Here is a 20,135-nt window from a genome sequence, read left to right as displayed (position 1 = left end):
TGCCTGTAATTTGCAAAAACTTTTGTGTTAGAGGACGCTTTATCTCATGAGCTCTTATCTAAATACATGGAAACGGAGAAATTGTTTTTCTAGGCAACTATTGCGCCGATTTTGATGAGGATTGTTGCATTTAAAAGGAAAAGTTAAAACCTAATAGCTATTGGTAGTGTATTTTCAATTCATATAGCTATACAGTATATTATATATATTTTTTTATTTATTTTATTGAAATGTGCAAAACTAAAAGAAGAACGACTCATGTACTATCAAATTTACAACTCTGTTAATCAGCTAGATGTATCACAATTCTGTAAACTGCACCTAATAATATTTTTGAAGTGAACAAGATTGATATATTATACAGTCGAATTTGGACATATCAAACTCAAAGGGGACCGCGAAATAGTTCAATATATCAATAATTGAATATATAAAATGAAAATTTTGCACAAAAATTTCTAGGGGATTTTTCACGGAAATTTTCAAGGGGATTTTACAGCTGTTCATTATACACAATAAGTCGTTATATCTGGGTTCGACTGTGCAATACTTTGATATATGCTGCTAATTTGTGAGTACAAATTTTGCAAAAGCCTCGTGAATACTGTAACTATTCACATGAACTGTGCATTCATATATCACATTTGTACACTTGAAATGCTTTAACAGATGCAGTTTAAAGAAGTACAATATCTATTTTTGGTGCAGATTTGCAGGCTTGTAAACTTCCTCCTTCCTTTTTTTTTATGTTTCAGATTTCTGTATATTATTGTAAAAAGCTTGATACCGTAAATAAAAATTCTTCCTAGAGTTGCTGAAATGTGCTTTTTGTCGCAAATAGAACAAATTTCATTTAAATCAACTTAACAGTTGCCTTATAAAGGTATTTCTGTGTTTTACGTGTTTTTGAATAGGAAAAGTGGAGATGGCCCCAAGCAGAGCTTCCGCGTAGTACACTAGTGGTTTTTTTGTTTTGCTTCTGCTACGCTATGGTTCTCGAGCATCACCATTCACCAACATTCTGATTACTATGCTGCTTTTTTTTATCTGCCTTTCATAGGACGAGGTTCATGAGCGGGACCGATTTACCGACTTTTTGCTTACTGTGCTGCGGGACTTGCTTCCAAAGTTCCGGAATCTAAAAGTTATTCTGATGTCCGCAACCATGGATGTGGAGCTGTTTGTCAAATACTTTGGTGGCTGTCCTGTTGTGGAAGGTATGCTGCTCTTAATTTTCTAAAGCTGTGATGGATGTACCTACTTCCTAACTGATGATCAACTGAAAGAAAATTGATTGAATTCAGATGGATTCGACTGTGTCCATGTTAACCGGGTAACTGTCATGTTTCAGTCATTCATGCTAGTGTTGCTTTCATTGCCAGTCAACATAGTTTGTATTAGACGGGTGTACTTTTATCATGAATTTTCTTGCAAGTTCCTTTTGAATTTTCTCCCTTTGAATGGTGACAGGTATAAATGTGTACACTAGGTTTATGCACCTATTTTTCAATTACAGTCAACGACAGATTTTCCGTACGGCTGATTTTTCAGACATTCCCGATAATTTGGATGTTTTCGCAGCACCGCCACAAACCTCGTATAGTCAATGTAAAAGAGCACCTGAAATTTCGGACACAAAAAACCTTCGCTGTCCGATTTTTCAGACTTTTCGTTTGCCATGACCGCAGGTCTGAAACGGCATTAATCGAAGCCACCGCCGCCGCCATTTCGATTAGCTCGCCGCCTCGAACTGGCACTCTCACACGCAAATCCGCTGGCAGCCGTAGCCACCACCACGGCAACACTAGGCTTAGCTACTTCGACGTTCACTATCAGGTTTCTTGCTGTTCGGTGCCGTGTTTTTCATTAAAACAATTCCCCGCTGTTACCAATGGCACCAACTCCGCCTTTGTAATACTCACCGGTGGATTCGAAGCTCGGAAAGCATGGCGCTTGGGGTAATGCTGGTTATCAAAAGTCAGCTTCGCCCTAATGCAAAAATGCAACGCGGTGAGGCATATGCGAAGTATTGCGGTGAAGCATATCAAGAGTGGAAAGGGTAAATTGTCACGGGACACGGTATGTATTCCTTAAATACACACGCTTGCACCCGCAGCCTCTTATCACACTACGAGCACTGATACACCTAATAAATGTGCTGACGTGCTTGTGGGGATTTGAGGCCTAGGGCGCAGCAAAAGGCATCCATTCATGTTTTCGGACTGCCCGATTTTTCATACGTTTTCGCGACCCCTAGGGGTCTGAAAAATCGTACGTTGACTGTACCTCCAGAGCACATCATATTTTTTTGTATTTTGCCCCACATTTAAAATGCTGTCTCGTTTGTGTTTTAGTGCCATCACGATCATATGAAGTGAAGGCCTACTTTCTGGAGGACGTCTTACGATTGTAAGTGCAATTTCCTGCGCATATGTGGGTTCGCCAGTTTGAACTTGTAAATTTTTTCCTAATCTTTCAGATTCAAGCTTTCCTCAGGCATCAGGGCATATACCTGAAATATATATCTTTCTGCAAGCTCTGCTGTTGTGTGTTTGTGTTTTAAAAGGCAGTTCGCCAATTGCTTAAGGCTGATATAAGAGAAGAAAAGCCAAACAATAGAGTGCTTGTAGCTATGTGTAACAGCTGTGTATGTCGCATGTGGCTCACAGACCCCATTTTTAGACCGCTTGCTGAAGCTAATTTCAAGCTTGGACTTTTACGTTCATGTTCCTCGTCGCATTATGATGTCACATAGGCATGCAAAAACCAAACTCACTATATATTAAGACCCTGAAAATAAAATATCCAGCACATATTCAAAAATTGTGCATGAGGGTAAATTATGATCAGTGGCGTTCCTATTATTTTAAGCAAAGCAAACTGAGAGCTGAAAATTTTATGTCCCTGCTCCTTTCACTTTTGTTTGGAAATCGTATGCTTCCTGTCTTTAACACTTGTCACCTGAAAACTGCGGTATGGTGATTGGAAAATGAACACAGGACGGGATACACCAGCCAAGCCATGCTGAAGCTGAAGAAAAGCAGGCCCAGGGCTGAGCAGCAGAAAGCGCAGCTTGCCAAGTGGTGTGATAGCCAGGGCGTAACCACAACTAGTACTCACCCTTCAGCTAACAGTCGGTCACCTGAAGAGGACCAGGTAAGTGCAGGGTACTCTTGGAACGAAGTTGAGCAGACCAATGTTTCCCAAACTGTGGCTTATAAATTTCCAGCAGCTTTTGAAACTTCCTTTGGCAGTGATCATGTAAAGAAGGAATTAAGCATTTGGTGAATGGAGCAACAAGCACACTGCAAGAAGCCACATTTTCCTCATCGATTCAGATCAAAGTGTGAACAAAAAACAGGGTTGTTGCTGAACTGCAACTTTGACTGTGTTCTCTAAAAGGTATCATTGGCACCCTCACTTCTGCCATGCATAACCAGCTTAGAATATTGTATACAGCAAACGACATATAAATAATCTAATCTTGTAAATTGAAACATAAACATAACATGGTTATTTGAGTTATGGCCACAGCACCATGTCTGGTATTCTGTCAACATTTCTTTTTTTTTTTTTGCAAAAAGAAAAAAAGAAAAAGAAGCAAGTACTTTCTATTTCATTACCCTTTGAATGGATCACAGGGTTTGTGATGGCTGAAAGATTTTTCTGATATTCAATCCGATATTAGTTTCTTTTTCTTGATTCAATTCGATATTCAATTCGAAATCTACTGTTCGGCATTCACACATTCCTATTTATTAGTCATCTTAAATGCAGAGCACAGAATGTCCTTGACAGCACTCGGTGGCTGAGAAAATGTTAATGAATGAACGACGTCTTTATTGGAGAGGCTAGTGCTTTGGCCTGTATTGCAGCCCTAGGGAAATTCAGGTATGGGAATGGGTGGAAAGGGAGGGGCTAGCAGATGATGGTCAGTCAGCTGTCTGCATGGGCCTCTGAATAGCAAACCAGGCTCGTGGGCGAAGGCCAGAAGTGAGTCGTTCACAGCATGCTTATCGAGCTAGTCCTCTGGATCCAGCCATACAGGGTGTTGTCATCCTGTCTAGGTATTTGCAGCGACCCTCTTTATGAGCCTGATGTTCCCAGAAGAGGTGTTTGGCCATGAGACGGCAGGGTATGTTGCAGTCGGGGCGAGGCACTGATAATTGAATTGCATTGGTGTGTCCTCGTATTCATTTTGGGTCTCTCTTCTTCTTTTGGGAATAGGACCTCTGTCAGTTGAAATCAGAGATTAGGGCAAAACCCAATTGTAGGCGGTGGAGAAGCACCTTTCCAGCTCTTGGTAATCCTGATGGTAGTGAACAATCATTGACAGGTACTACAAGGTACAATGAAGCACTTATGCATAGGGAGCCTGTGCCTAACTCTTGCCTTTTATGAGAGTTGAGTTCTCAGTCATCAATATTGTGTGGAGCTCTTCATTCAAGAAAAAGCAAAGTATATCGATTTCCCGCTTTTGTTGCATGTAGGAGGAAAGGAAGGATAATGGCGATGATGGGGATTCACCCGACATTGATGCGCACCTGACTGCAGAGATGGACCGGGCTCTGCAGAATGCCTGGATGACAGGAACAGATGAGGCTTTCTCTCAGCTGCTGTACTACATCCTCTCGGACAATGTCTCGGGTAATTTGTGCGCACAGCCACTAAGTTACATTCTGTCATCTTGTATATCTGCCACACATATTCTGGATCTCTGTGCTCAATTTGCCGTCTGCTTGCCTCTAGTCGAGTACCGCCACAGCGAGACGAGTGCCACAGCGCTGATGTTAGCCGCTGGTCGAGGCAAGGTGGAAATAGTGGAGGAGCTGCTGTCTCTCGGGGCAGACCCCCTGGCTCGGGCATCAAACGACTGGACGGCCCTCGATTGGGCACAGCACTTTCACCAGTCAGGGACAGCCGAAGTTATCCTGGCTCACTTGTGAGTGCAAGTCATGTGGTCCTTCCTTTCTTGTCAAATTTGCCGCCCCATATCGCCCATTAACTCTTTCGTTACCGCGAGAAAATGGTAGTGTTTTTATAGGACTCTGAAAAAAATTATCTACCACTACAAATAATATTCCAGCACACATTTCAGCATAGCATATTGTGCATAATGAAATGATCTTTCCAGAAACATATGTTGACAAACAAACAAATATTATTAGCTAGGCATAAAAATTCTAGAAATTGCCATTTTTGCTGCCTGTTGATAAAAACAATAAACAAAAAACATGAGATCCACAAAAATATTAATATCAAAGAAAATTCAGAATATACATTCCCAGGAATAGTGTCTGAAAAAATAAATGCCCAGTACACTGCTGTTCTTCCGATACAAAAAAGAAGCTAAGACCAGTTCTTCGCTCATGCCATGCGGTGAAGCAGTTTGTGGATTTTGTGAAGCATAGGGGTACTCCTCAATTTTCCCACAAAACGTATCGTTTTTGTTCAACTTTGTGGTCCTCGTAACACATTTTGCAGTTATGCCTTTTCGGCATCTTCTGAGGATGGTCCAATGAGAAGACCAAGGAAAGTACTTCACCAGTTCGTCTAGAGTCATGCACTTCTTCCAGAACCGATCGCTTTCAGCGTACCTGGGCAACTACAAGATTATTCATCCAAGCATATCTGTTTGCATTTTTGGACATTGTCTTTATCAGCTCTGCACAGAAGAACAGTAGAAAGAAATCCCATGCCCTTGTAAACTGTCTTGCGCTGATCCGTAGTGTTGGGCTGAGATGTGCTTCTTCTTGGCATCAACGGAATTTTTTTTGCTGCCGATGGCAGCACATCATAACCAAGCGAAATGTGCACTCCGAAGATAATCAGTAGAGCTGTCAGGTCGTGAAAGAAGATGGGCAGATAAGCGCGCACAAGGAAGGAGACCGCTCAAGGCTGTAAAGGAAACTCGTTGCTGAACAGCTGCGGATGTCCCATGCTGACTCAAAACATTGTCGCCGTCAGAGCTTGAATCTGCTTTACTGTCATCTTCGGAATCATAACTCGAGTCCTCATCACTAAATCCAAGTGCGGGTGCAGCATAGTTTCAAGCAGGACACCTTTCTCTTGGTGCAGCCACATGGGACGACGCCACGGGAGCGAATTTCAGTAATTGCGCAGTTACACTAGCAGCGCCCCTTGCCAAGATTTTATGAGAGAAGCGTTACCGAACCTCTTGGAAACTGTTTGCAAAAACTGGGTCCACATGTTGAACATGTGGTGCACCTTCAGAAATACACTTTAGTGGAATAAAACGACTCGGACTCCAAACCAAAGCTCACTAGTGAACAGGTGACGTCATTTTCAGTTAATTATCTCCGCTCAGCACTGTTGAATGGCAAAGCTGGCGATATAATTAAATTTGTGACGTGCTGGGAGTCATTTGATTACAAAATTTTGATGCTAGTGCGGCGTAACGTGAGCGGCATGCTTTTTTCTCGACTGCGGCAGGAGGTGGCAGCCACTCCTCTTTTCGCTAGAACAGCAACATATACACATTAGTTCACAAAAAGGTCCGTCAAAAATCACGTCACCGGAGTGCGAAAATTTAAACTGATTCTGAAAGTGGACTGTCTGTACTAACCACTGGATGGCCTTATATGAATAAGAAATGGCTCCAATAAGTCGAAATTGGCGATCTAAAGCATCGTTCACCGGTGATCGATTTGTATGGGCATGGTGACGAAAGAGTTAAACTGCCTTGCAGCAGACCTGGCAGTTGTTCAAGTGAGAATCATGTGCTAAGCATGAACACATTCAAACTCACTCATAACAATACCGGTTTTAACAATATATCTGATATAACAACGAGCATCCAATGCACCATCAACTTTCGTATATGTTCTATGGGGAAATAGACTGCTTGCTATAATGCTCCCATGCTGTGTTAGCAGTTGTAACCATTACTGTATTTTCCTGAGAGTAAGTTGCACCTTTGTATAAGTTGCACCCCACACTTCTTGCAAGTTAAGAAAAGGTTGGTGTGTAAGTCACACCGGTGTATAAGATGCACCTATTTTAACTTTGTCCACATAATGAAAAGTGATAATGCATACTTGTACACTCATTACAAAATCCCGTACTTACCCATTCCAGGGCACTAAGTTTCTGTAAAGAATATTTTTATGAGCCACAAATTTTAGCAGAAGAAAACTTCAACCAACGCACTTCTTGGGTGCAAAAAAACCAACATTTATTGTACTTCATTCGAAGCTATCATCCTCCGATGCAGTCAAAAAGTCCAGCCACTATGGCCAGCAGTATTGCTGTGTCTTCATCGTCCGTTTCTAATTAACTTTTACTGGACGTTGTAGGCACATCGCACAATAGCGATGTGCCTACAACGTCTGATCATACGTCAGATCACAATAGGACTGCCTGAACCTAAGCACAGGCATATAAAAGTAAAATGCAACTGGAAGCCCGCAACGCAGCGGCATTTCATGTGGGCTACAGATGATAATGATAACCAATTGGTGCTTTTTGTAATGGGTATATCTTGATCACCACAATGCACAATAAAAAATTGTGACACCATTTCCCTATTTATTGCATCAATTTCGTGGGTTTAACCTTTTCTTTAAAGGGCCACTCACCAGGACACATAGCAAATATTGGTTATACGTTAGAAGTTGTTACGTGCCCTCGAAGGAGTGTTCTACCGCAACAATTTTTCAAATTAGTTCAATAATAGGAGAGGTAGAAGTATTTGAACTTGCATGAACCAGTGATTTCAGGAGACGAGTATCACCACCACCGTAGACACTGTTACCACTTGCCCTGTCTGGCCTACGCATGCGAAATTCCTTCCCAGCTTTCTCCTATACTGGGGGCAGAGAATCGTGTGACAAATATGTCGCCCCCCCTCCCCTTCCCCTGATGATAGTCTCACACGCAAGCTCAACTTTGCTCGCTCTGCATGAGAACAGCTAATCAGTACCACAATCACAAGCAGTGAGGCAGGCGTGAAAGCATGATTGCGGCGCTTGAGCATGGTAGAAAATGACAGTTTCATTCTTTGCATGCGTGGCTGCATGACGCGGGAACAAGCAGGCAAAACAGAAGTACATCTCTTTTTCTATGGGACGAAGTAAAACAGAAACATGCAGACATTCGGTTTGTATGTTTTATTATTTCTCTAAACTTTAATTCATCTATTGAAGCAACAGGTTAAACAAATAACTGATGTTGCCTTGAATAATTCTCAAAGTCGCGTGTCACTATGAGTGATGTCACAGAACTGCCATGTACTTAGGTGCACTTGTGGGACTGACGTGGCTTGGAGCGTGGCACCTGCGAGAAGAAGGGCAAACGGCACTTGGTTTGAAATTTAAGCTTTTTCCACGGTGCATAAGGATCTAATACTTAGCAGACACGATTGCTAGCGCACATTGTATGCACTGCGCTTGCCACTTCAAGATGGCCAGATCTGGTGAGGGGCCCTTTAAGAAAAACTAAACTATAACAGCAAACTAGTACACACGACCTCCAATTATGAAGGCACCCATATTAGGGAGGCCAAGCTGGCTGCCTCTGTGCTGGCTACACAGCGAGCCCTAGATGTTAATATCTGTCGCCATGGTTATTCCACTGTTAATACAAGACTCAGTTTCTTTCAGAATGTACTGCACACAATTTCTTGTACCTGTAAAAAAAAAAGAAAAACACTCATAATTGTCGCGCTTGCCTTCGTGGTTTCATGCATATATAATTTACACAGTTGTATACACACTAACGAAAATTTTTGAAAGAAGAAATGTGACTTAAAGTCCGAAAAATAGATATGGTAAGTCTGCCAACTGGGAGTGTGCCCTGAATGGAGAAAAAAAAAAAGAAACAACATTCTTGGGGGAAAAAAAGCAATACTGCTGCATTTGCCTGCGTGCCCAACACCTTAGCCACACCCGCTTTTGTGCCACACACCATAAAGTTTCCTACAAAAATTACTAGAGGGAACTCTGGCGCTGCAGTCGTTGTACTACCATGGGAATGATGGGAAGTACATGGATTTGTTTGATCTTCGTGCTTGTGGATTCAGATGTCCTTAAGGCTTTGTATATTACGCTATATAAATCTTATTGTTGTATATTTCAGCGCAATCTATATTCTTCGAAGTGCAGAAGACGCCGGGAACGCGTACAATTGCTATTAATTGCAACGATTGAGCTTGTCCAGGTGGCCAAATCGAAACGCGCCAAGCGTCTTAAGGCACTGGCATGCCCGCGATAAATTCATAAGGGCGTTTCATTCGCTTGTCGATACATGCGCCCGTGGCTTAATGGTTTCAATATTGTCACAGACAAAGCCACAAAGGACTTCGGTCGACGCTGTAGATCTCTTTATTTATCGCTGTCCTGGCACCTTTGTCGTTCTCTTCTTCTGGGAGCCACCCAACATGCCTAGCATGTGGCACCGAATTGCACAGTGTGGCTGTCAACTGTGTCGAGGTCGTGGCAATATCAGGCTTCTGTGCTAGAGTCCCTGTGTTCGAATCCTGCCGTCGGGCAATTTTAATTATGTTTATTTAATTATTTATTATGCAATGAACTGTTGAAAATGACGATTTTACAAAGTCACAAAGCCGTTTGAAGCCAAAAGGACGAAGTTTAGGCAAATCCATGTACTTCCCATAATTCCCATGATGGTACAACTGCTCCTATTGCAGTTCCCGTAGACACTAGCACCAGAGTTCCCTCTAGTAATTTTGCAGGAAACTCTTATGCCACGCACCCCACACTACATGCCTTCATCACAATGCCCTATGCATTGCCTGCACCCCTCTCTATCGCCCACAACCCTTGCCTCCCTCCAATATTGGCGCAGTTGGTTCGTTGCAAGGAAAACTGGAGAAGGTGCACAGAGCTTGCAAAGCGTTCGGCCATGTGACGAAGGCGTGCCATCACGAAAGCGTGTGTGTCATGAAAGCTGTTGTGGTATGCAGGCAGATGTGGCAGCTCACTTTTTCTTCTTTCCCCTGGATTTTGTGTTTCTCTTCTTTCCAGTGCAGACACCCAGTAGTCAGATCTTATTGTTATAGTCAATAATGCTGTATATGAACATTGTAGTAAATGGTTTATTTTACCATAGAACACATGCAAAAGTTCCCCTGCACTTCTCATTGTTACATCCGAGTGTTATTAAAAACAGTAATTCTTTAAGGGGGTTCAACTGTACTTCTTTCTGCCTAATTGAAATCCTTGGATGTTTGTCCCCTCTGTTGTTGTTTTTTGCAACCCAGTTATAACAATTATCAGTTATGGCAATGGGATTTTCTTGACACTTGAATATTGTTATAAATGAGCTCGACTGTGCTAGTGCTTATACGTGCCACCTCTCCAGAATTTTTCATAATGTCTACGAACTTGAGCTCATTTTATGATTTTACAAATGTTTCATCAAGTTTTTTGAAATTTTTTTTGCGTAAAATGTTTTGCTTGTTGGTCTCCAAACCTTTTGGGAGTATTCTGATAGTGAAAGGACACCAGAGGGCTACTTGCTTCGAACAACTTTTTACAGAGAAGTTTCTGGAGAAGGTGAAATTGGCAACAGCAAAGTCATTGAAAAAGTCGCTGTGATCTAAAAACATTGTGTTGCTTATCAGTCTCTGCTGTTCCAAGTTTGTTGCTGCTTGCGTGCCTCGCCTGAAGGTAAATCATCAGTTAGTAAAGTGTGTATGTATCCCACAAAAGGCGTTTTCCTCAATGCAAGCTTTAAAAAGAAATGCATACTATCAGACTTCCTCCTTCCACACCGCCCGTATGTTTTCCCCCTCAGTGTCACATGGAATTTTTATGAAATTTTTAACTTGACTGGTTGGCCGGTATGGCAGGACTACACCTTTGTATGTGACATTTGAGTTTTATCTTGCTCGTATAACATTACACTTTGTGGAATACCAGATTGCCAGTGACGTAGACGGTTATAGCGATGCTGGTAGCGACATCTCATAATGCCTTGTCCACCCACATCTCAAAAACGTTCTTGTGTTATGCTGGTGTTCTCGTCGAAACAATAAAGGATGCACATTGAGGATTATGTCGCTGCCACCGCTTTACACATACGCTTAAGCAGAATGTGATTGATCACAGCATGTAGAGTTCTGTGTCTTCTCCGTTTGAAGCCTGTGCTACAAGATGGTACTATACCAATGTGGCTGCTTACGTCTATTTCTCCAGTAACCCAGCATTCCATAAATCATACTAACATATGTATAATATGTACAGGCTAAACTCTCTGTTATTGTGCTAGCAGCTTTTATACAAAAGGCTGTCTAGTTGCAAGTTGTAAGTGGGCAGGCAGGCTTTCTGTGTTCCTTGATGACTTCACAGCGTTTTCTAAGCAGAAGAGACAGTGTAGCGAAGGTTGGCTTACTGATTGAAGCAAAGGCATTATGGCTCCTTATGGCCACATGTGCTCATTCCTTGGGGCTGTTTTCTGTCAACATCAATTGCTTTTGTTTCTGTGTCTTACTTTCTAAGTGTTCTGCTTGCCTCTCTCCCTAAAAGGTTGGTCATGCAGAACGGGCTTCCAAAGTCGGATGACTCCGTTGGCATTGCCGAGCAGGAGTTCACGGCTGCAGAGCGGGAGCAGCTGGACCTGTACCTGCGCACAACGAATGATGATGAGACCGATCTAGAGTTGCTGCTAGCCCTTCTGCAGAAAGTCCATGCAAGCTCTGAAGATGGTAAGCAACATTTCACTCTGTACTATTTGACAACTTGAACAACAGCAGCTGTAATGCACAACCTTGCACAATATCATCACCTTTTCCACCTCTCTATTGCTTTGGAGCAGTTATTTTAGTGTGACGTAGACTGCAATCAGGGCTACTTAATTGATTCCCTGTTTGCCACTTTATTGAAAATTGTGATTAAGAACGTGTAACCAGACTCGCACTGTTCTCAATGACTATGGCAGTATTGTATTGATAATAGAGCAAAAAAAAGTATCTGTGAATGGTATCAGGAACATGTTCGGGTACAAGGCAGAAATATAGATTGATTGATTCACTTATTCGTACTGTTAACAGAACGATTGTACAAGCAGCAGCACCACATATATTTTCATTTCTTTTCTTGACCTGCGTGCAACAGACTTGTGCGCAATAAATTGGCCATGCGGCATTTCAAGTTCATACCTAGACTGAACCCCCCCCTGCTGATGCAGTTGAACCCACTTATAACGATACCGGATTTAACATATATCAGTGATAACAATGAGAAGCTGCTGCACTGTCAACTTTTGTATGTTTTCTATGGTGAAATAACCTGCCTACTACAATGCCCCCATGCTGCATTATTGGTCATTACAATGAATTATGTCTATTGAATGTATGTGCCAGAAGGTAAAAAAATGGGAAATCCGTGAAAAGAAAAAGAAGAGAAATTGAATTTTCATGGCACTTGAATATTGTTATAAGTGGGTTCGACTATAAACTCTGTGTTTCTGTTTCTTTTGCAGGTGCCATTTTGGTGTTCCTTCCTGGGTTCGATGACATGAGCACGTTGAGGGATAAAATTCTGGCAGACAAAAATTTTTCTGGACAGAAAAGGTGAAAATATTGTGCACAACATATTTACAATTGACAAATTAGGTTTGCGTATCAATAAAGTTTTTCATTGGAAAGCATAGACAGGAGAGAACGTAATATCATGGGCTGCTTCCAAGACATTGCTCGTGTCTTTTCCAGGCCCATCTTGTAATATACTAGGTTTTCTTTCTTTTTAGCACTTAAATGAGCTGCTTAGACACAGCCTTCAGCCACATTTTCCATACTTCACTATACTGATTGTGATAACTAGCTTGCCACTGAGCAGACTGGTTTTTGTGCAAATAAATTGCAATTACAATTTACAATAAACATCCAAGTTGAACTTGTAATTCTACAAGATTGCAGCAACCTGTCGCATACTTCTCTTTTTCCAGGTATGTCTTGTACATGCTACATTCCAACCTGCAGTGTAGCGAGCAGCGGCTAGTCTTCAACACAATGCCACCTGGGGTTCGAAAAATTGTACGTGTTCTTTTTCTTCTTCTTCTTTTTTTTTTACTTAGTGTTGTTCATATTATTAGGATTTGGACGATCCCACCTTTGTCAACCAGGTGTAGGAGTCGTCGGACGATCTCGCCTCTGCCACCATTTGAAGGAGTTGAAGGTCGTAGAGAGGAACTCAGTGAACAGGATTTATTTACATATTAACATTTTAGGCAAGACATACATCGACAGTCTAGCGTGACTCCCATATGGAGCCCGCAAGACTAACTTACAGCAAACAGCTTACGAGCACACAGCTCACTAGTACATTTCTAGCATGACAACGAGCACTCAGCTCCCGACAACGAGCACGACAACGAGCACACTCTAGCAGCCGGCAATCGCTGCTTATAAGCCCTTGGTCCCCCCTTGAATCCCACTGGACAGATTCCCAGTGGACGGATTCCCAGTGGACGGAAACGTTCGTCCAGTCATCATTCGACGTCGCCGTAGATGACCCCCCCTTTTGGAGGAGGGCGAGGGCTGTTGGAGGAGGATGATGACTCACATACACGTGCCACACATACACACAGGTGAAAAGGGCCGGAGCCGACGTCAGAGGGCTTCGTAGAACTCTGCTTTGTCCCGGGTGGCGCGGCCGAGTACCACATTCCTGAGCTGACCGCATGCCACGTGGCTGCCGGCCATTCGCAGTTCTCCGAAGTGCGCCCCGTCCGGCCGGATTGGAACACGTGCAGCGGGCTGAAAGCTGGCACGTTGTCAACCCGTACGGCCATTCCTAACAGCTCCTCCATGGCCCGGAAAATCTCGCCTGGCCAGTGCTGGCAACCGCTGGGCAGGAAGAGAATGGCTGGCGAGCAAGACGATGGCTTTGCTCTCTGCAACCCCTGCGTACTTGGAATGCCTTCAACCATCTTACAACAACTGGCACAGAAGAGTCGACCCGGCAACACAATACCACTCAGCGTTCAAACGCCCGAAATTAGCTGTTAACCTGCCAGGCTTCCTATCAAAATTTCAATGCAAGTCACTCAACTGGGAACCCCAAATTTTGCCCCAAAATTTTGTGCCGCCAAAACGAGCGTTCACGTTCCTCTTGAAGTCGACCAAACCCAACCGTCGTGCTGCACAAGGGCAAAGGTTTACGCAGAATTAAACCGAAGGCTCTCAAACACCAATACCCCAACATAACTTAAGCAGCCTAACTTCGCGAACAGCCTGTTCTTATCCTATCACAGTGGCGTACTTATCTCATGTACTGCTGCCACTGAACTGTCTGGCCAACTCCACAGGTACATCATCACAAACGCGCTAACTTTGTGGTCCCTATTCCAAACGCGTACTTGCGTCGCTTACTCACATTTGTTCCTTTAATCCACACAGGACACATTCCTTAAACAAACAACCAAACTTGCGTAACTTATGCAACACAGAGGAACCTTTGAACAAATGTGTCTTTTACTAACTAGCTCTACGCACGCGTACTAGAGAAGCCAGAATACGGCTGCCCTCGACACACACGAGCACAACCAAGTCATTAACAATCTGCTTCACTCCGTCCACACAGGACACGCGCTAAAGGACCTAAGAGCTCTTCTCAGTGCAAGTCAAGCACTTACTGAAAATCTACGCGCTTAACATTAAAAAATAAAAAAACACATAAAACAAAAGAAGGTTAACTAATACACGCGCGTGTTACGATAGGCCTCTAAATGATAACCTTGACCTTCAGGTTCCTCACGCACACAAAAAAAGAAAGCCTATATACTTATTAATGAACACCTCGCGATACTACATGTTTACAAAAAACGCGTCTTTCAAATCTCGAGCTTCTCTAACAAAACACAAACAAAGCTCAGACTTTTACATATTGAAAGAAACTTAAATCGCGAAAATTATCCGATGCTCAAAAAATAAAACAAAACAGAACGTTTTACTTCTACGGAAGCTCTGTTTGCCTCCCGTTCCAAACATTTTCGACCGACTCACTTTTGAGCCGTACTCGAAGTGGTCGCGGTTTGAAAGCTATTCTGGCTACTGGGGCACAACAAAAGGGCTGACTCAATATCAGCTCCCCCAAGATGTTTCAGTCCCCTGCCAATTTGCGTCCTGGCGCCCCGCTTTTATCATGACCTCGATTGACTGCGTCGCTACTCCCCACCTGGTCTCGTCTTGCCACCTTGCGCTTCTTCGTACTGCATGCTGAGCTTCGAAGAGAACGACGGAACGACGAGGAATTTAACTGCCCCGTGCCCTTTGTCCGCGTCCGTGCAGAACATGCTTCGCAGTCCCCCTTTGACCGGTTGCTCAAACGTGTTTGATGCGTCAACATCGTCAGTGACGACCGCACCTTTCTTTTCCTCGCGCCCTGCCATTTTGGGTTTCTCGCCGTCTTTGGCAGCGCTACATTAGTCACCGCATTCCTATCTTTAGGGCGCTTCTTTCGGCGGCGCTTTCTCTTTGCATTCTCTTTCATGTCGCCTTCTGGCACCTCGTGCTGGCCGTTACACATCTCATCGGCCCGGATCGGCCTCTTACCCGCACAGTCTGAGTGATTATCATTTAAATCGACTCTATCTTTGCCTCGACTGGCGGACACCTCAACCGACTCTGGCACAATGCAGCAGGCTGCTTTACTCGAGTTATGCAACTCGCACTCTTGCGAACTGCCCTCTACTGCATTACCCAGCTCACGCTGTGCATCGACACACAGCCCGTCGGTCTCGATCGCTGTCTCACGCGCACAGTCCGAATGATTCCTAATTAAATCATCCATCTCTAGGCTACCTAGACTGGCGGAGAGCCGCACCGATCCCTGAACAATGCATTTGTTCTCTCGTGAGCTACGGAGCTCGCCATCTCGAGAACTACTCTCAACTGCATCGTCCAGCTGGCACCTCACTTCGGCACGCAGATCTGACTCGACATGGGTACTCGCGTCTTTCAAGTCCGCAGTATTCTGTACCTCGCTAACGATCTCGCTACCATGAGATGCGACGCACATGCGCGGTAACTGTGCCAATTTGTTAGCAGCTGGCCTAGCTGTCTCTACAGTCATCTGTTGGCACAGCACCTCGTTGCTCTCACTCTGGCCTTTAACGGCCTCTGTTGCCACTAAGGCATTGTTAGCTGCTAGCACTTCGAGTTCACCTGTGAACGTGCTGCTAGTCTCGCAGGTACTGCTACTTCTCTCGGCTTTCGACTGAAATCTGCTGTCTACTTCCTGCCACTTTCGCTGCGTCCAGCCTACAGATTTCTCCAGCCGCTGTTGACTTAGTTCGATTGCCTTCTCTAAACCTAGAATGTCTTCGTTCAATGCATCAATATGCTGCCTCGTTACTTCTGTTAGGCCTTCTTCCTGAGAAATTATTTTCAGTTCCTGCCTAGCTTTTTCCTGTTCTTGCTTAAATTCTTCCTGTTCATGCCTAATTGCTTCCTGTTCCCGTTTTTTGCTTAGAATTTCAAATCATTGTTACTTTCTAGAATGGTTTTACGAATCTCAGATTCCTTCAAGTCCTCCTCTACGTTTACCTCTATCTCCTCACACAACCACAACAGGTCAGCTCTCGTCAAACACATTAGGACCATGGTCGCTACTTTAAGCTTTGGCTCTGCTGTCACACAATACTTGTTGCGATACCCACGCAAATCAAAATAAAAGTAAAAGATCCCCAACGAATCAAATCAAAAACACAGAGAAATTGAAGCCTGGTAAATCTTAGAGCCAAAACCAAACGCTTACCCACTGATGTAGCACCATATCACCAGTCCTTCTCCGCCGTACCCAGTCAGTTGCAAGAGGTGGTCAATCCCAAGTCGCCTCCAACTTGATCGGGATACCCGTCGGTCACCATGTGCCAACGTCCGTCAGCTGCCGTTGCTGTCTCTGAGTCGTAGGTCGATTTACGAGCCGTAGGCCGATGTAGGAGCCGTATGCCGATCCAGGAGCTGTAGGCCGATCTAGGAGCCGTAGGCCGATCCAGGAGCCGTAGGCCGATCTAGGAGCCGTAGGCCGATCTCACCGCTGCCAACCAGATATTAGGTTGGAGCGGTCGTAGTCGTTGGGAGAACCTTGGGACGACAAGGCTAGGCGAGCAGGATTTATTAGCAGTATTTACATATTAAGCAAGATACATTGGCAGTCTAGCGTGACTCTCATATGGAGCCCGCAAGACTAACCTACAGCAAACAGCTTACGAGCACACAGCTCACTAGTACATTTCTAGCATGACAACGAGCACTCAGCTCCCGACGACGAGCACGACAACGAGCACACTCTAGCAGCCGGCAATCGCTGCTTATAAGCCCTTGGTCCCCCCTTGAGTCCCAGTGGACGGATTCCCAGTGGACGGATTCCCAGTGGACGGAAACATTCTTCCAGTCATCGTTCGACGTCACCGTAGATGACCCGCCCTTTTGGAGGAGGGCGAGGGCTGTTGGAGGAGGATGATGACTCACATACACGTGCCACACATACACACAGGTGAAAAGGGCCGCAGCCGACGTCAGAGGGCTTCGTAGAACTCTGCTTTGTCCCGGGTGGCGCGGCCGAGTACCACATTCCTGAGCTGACCGCGCGCCACGTGGCTGCCGGCCATTCGTAGTTCACTGAAGTGCGCCCCGTCCGGCCGAATTGGAACACATGCAGCGGGCTGAAAGCTGGCACGTTGTCACCCCGTATGGCCATTCCTAACAATATCTCTTGCCACAAGATTATTGCACAGCTTCTTTTAGGAATTTTCATAGAAAGCATGACGTAGTGAGATTGCCGTGGGAATCAATGCATCTTGAGGATTTAGCACTACGCAGTGTTGATCAGTAGTGCCACATTACAAACGATGTTGGTTTTCTTACTAATGCAAGAAGCATAGTTTTGGTTCTACAGTTGTTCCTGCTGAACTATAGCCATTTAGCTTATCTGATGAGCATATACGCCGATCCTTCCAACTTTCCCAAGAACAAGTTCTGCTGAGCTTTAAATACTTTCTGTGAAACACGTGAAGCACATGAATATTTCCCTGGAGCCACTCAGACTCACTGACACTTACGGGAGGCTGGCACAACCTTGCTCAAAAGCTGGTAATTTGTGTAGTCCCGTGTCGCAGTGTGATCATGTGATTTGCCAAACACGTCGACAGCTTTTACAGCAGTTTTGTCCGTTCTCAAGAAACATGATTGGAAGGATGCAAACTATAACTTGATGCTTTTATCTAGGATACACACTTAGCTTGTAGCTAGCTATATATCTTTGTTCTCATTTGAGAAGAACTAAAGAAATGTATCTGTGACATTAGCATAGTGGTAACAAAAAACAAAGGTTAAAGGAAGTGTCAGTATACAGTCAAACTTACTTAAAACGATACTGGTTTAAACAGTACATCGGTTATAACAATGAAAAGCTGCTGCACCGTCCACTTCTGTATGTTTTCTATGGGGAAATAACATGCTTACTACAATGTCACCGTGCCGCATTCTCGGTTATAACGATGAAGTCTGGCTGCTGAGTGTCCGTGGCGAAAGGTAATGGAATGCGAAATCCTTTAAAAGAAAAAGTGAAAAGTAAAATGCGAGCCGCTGGACGATCGCCCGGTACCCCGATTGCCGCCGCACGCTACTTCCCATGAGACATGCACGCCAGCCTCGCGCGCATCTCTCCCACCACCCTTCCATCCTTCCGAAACACGAATGGACCGTGCAAATTCCACTGACAACGCTGGCAACACTGCTCCCAGATTGCTCGGTCGGCCCTCACAGTTGGTTCTTTATTTTATGGCCCACATTCTGCTCAATTCTGCTAATTGATTAAGTCGCTCACGCTTGTTGTTCGTTGCATCGAAGTCGTTCCTGGCCATATTGTTTCTCATCCTAGTTTCACTTGCTGCCAATACGGAAGGTGGTTGATCTGCCCACTGATCATCAGCAATGCACGACATTGCTGGTGAAAAGAAAACACACTGCTGTAGATTTGGAAACGAAGCACTTCTAACGAAGTGTTTTTAATGAAGGGCCTCTAATATGCTTGCATCGAATAGCGACAGTGACGGCCACAACGGCAGCCCTGACATGGTAGGGCAGGCTGCCACAACATTGTCCCCGTGGGAGGTCCTGTAGACCTCTGTGGAGGACCTCGTGAGGGACCTTCCGCTTCACTACGTGGGATGCCTTGGAGAAGAATGTTGGCAAGCTTCGTGTAAAGCAAGCAAGGCTGATGGACATGCGCTTTTCTTGTGCAAGCCAGTGGGAAGTACGTGGTCTTGCAACTGGGTGGTTCGAAGACGTGGGATCCTCTTTCCTCTTGAAGGGGTGAGTGAACATGAGGCTGGCTCCCATATTCAGGACGTTAGCCAAACACGTATATATTTACATGGGTACAAGAAAATGCAAAGAAATAACAAAAGTTGATGATGAATTAGTAGTCGCCAATCATTCCCACCGTCTGTAGCTCCTTTTATGCCTTGCTTGATCATTGTTTAGTCACTTCCCCCAATCCGGTGTCAGGAGGCCACTGACATCAGGCCCAACCAATCCAGAGGAAGATTGCCCTTTTTCGCCGATGCCAATAGTACTCTGAGAGGTGATGGCCAGATAATTGAACTGACCGCGTCTCTGGCTTGGACACGCCAGTTTGTGCTGCTGACAGGTGACAGCCGTATCATTGCTGATTGCTGAAACCTCTCGTGAACGAGGTATTCCCTCTATGGTCATAATTAATCCGTGTCGAGAACCATTTTGACGAGGCCGTCGGCCCTTTCACCATAATCGTGCAAGCCGTGACCGCAGGGTGTCACGGGGTGAACGGCCAATCAGAACAGCGGCGAGATGCTGGTGGCGATCTCAGTCCATCATTTCTCCTGGTTTTCTCAAGCTGAGATGCTGCCACGGCAACCTTCCTGCATTTTTTAAAAGGCGCCTTTGGGGCCACCAATGCGATACCTCGGCGGAGCTCCTATGTCACTTGCTGCCCGTGACTCCACTTTGCAGTTGTTATAGCAGTGCCATTCTTGAACGCCGACAGCCGCGGCTTGTTAACAACATGCGATCGGAGCATGCAGGAAGCAGAGTTAAACAGTTAAACGAGTCAACACGTTCAGAAGCCTAATGGAGGAAGGTGGTGGGGAGGAGAACTGGCCTCCCCGCC

The 20,135-nt window shown here is 44.6% G+C and overlaps 1 protein-coding gene across 2 annotated transcripts in view; it reads left to right on the top strand.

Moving 5' to 3' along the window:
- LOC126542059 (3'-5' RNA helicase YTHDC2-like) overlaps positions 1 to 20,135 on the top strand; it is a 77,855-nt gene that overhangs the window by 8,026 nt on the left and 49,694 nt on the right. For both annotated transcript variants that reach the window (XR_011892781.1, XM_050189036.3), the window contains exons 7-14: positions 1,061 to 1,217; positions 2,355 to 2,409; positions 3,000 to 3,156; positions 4,491 to 4,647; positions 4,750 to 4,942; positions 11,508 to 11,686; positions 12,463 to 12,553; positions 12,928 to 13,015. Coding sequence is in view for 1 of the 2 variants with exons in the window: in XM_050189036.3 (XP_050044993.2) it covers positions 1,061 to 1,217; positions 2,355 to 2,409; positions 3,000 to 3,156; positions 4,491 to 4,647; positions 4,750 to 4,942; positions 11,508 to 11,686; positions 12,463 to 12,553; positions 12,928 to 13,015 (1,077 nt within the window). In the remaining variant the exon portion in view is untranslated. The remainder of the gene's footprint in view (positions 1 to 1,060; positions 1,218 to 2,354; positions 2,410 to 2,999; positions 3,157 to 4,490; positions 4,648 to 4,749; positions 4,943 to 11,507; positions 11,687 to 12,462; positions 12,554 to 12,927; positions 13,016 to 20,135) is intronic.

The sequence above is a fragment of the Dermacentor andersoni genome, chromosome 2, assembly GCF_023375885.2.
Source record: "Dermacentor andersoni chromosome 2, qqDerAnde1_hic_scaffold, whole genome shotgun sequence".
Classification (NCBI taxonomy): domain Eukaryota; kingdom Metazoa; phylum Arthropoda; class Arachnida; order Ixodida; family Ixodidae; genus Dermacentor; species Dermacentor andersoni.
This window is presented reverse-complemented; position numbering and strand designations above follow the sequence as displayed.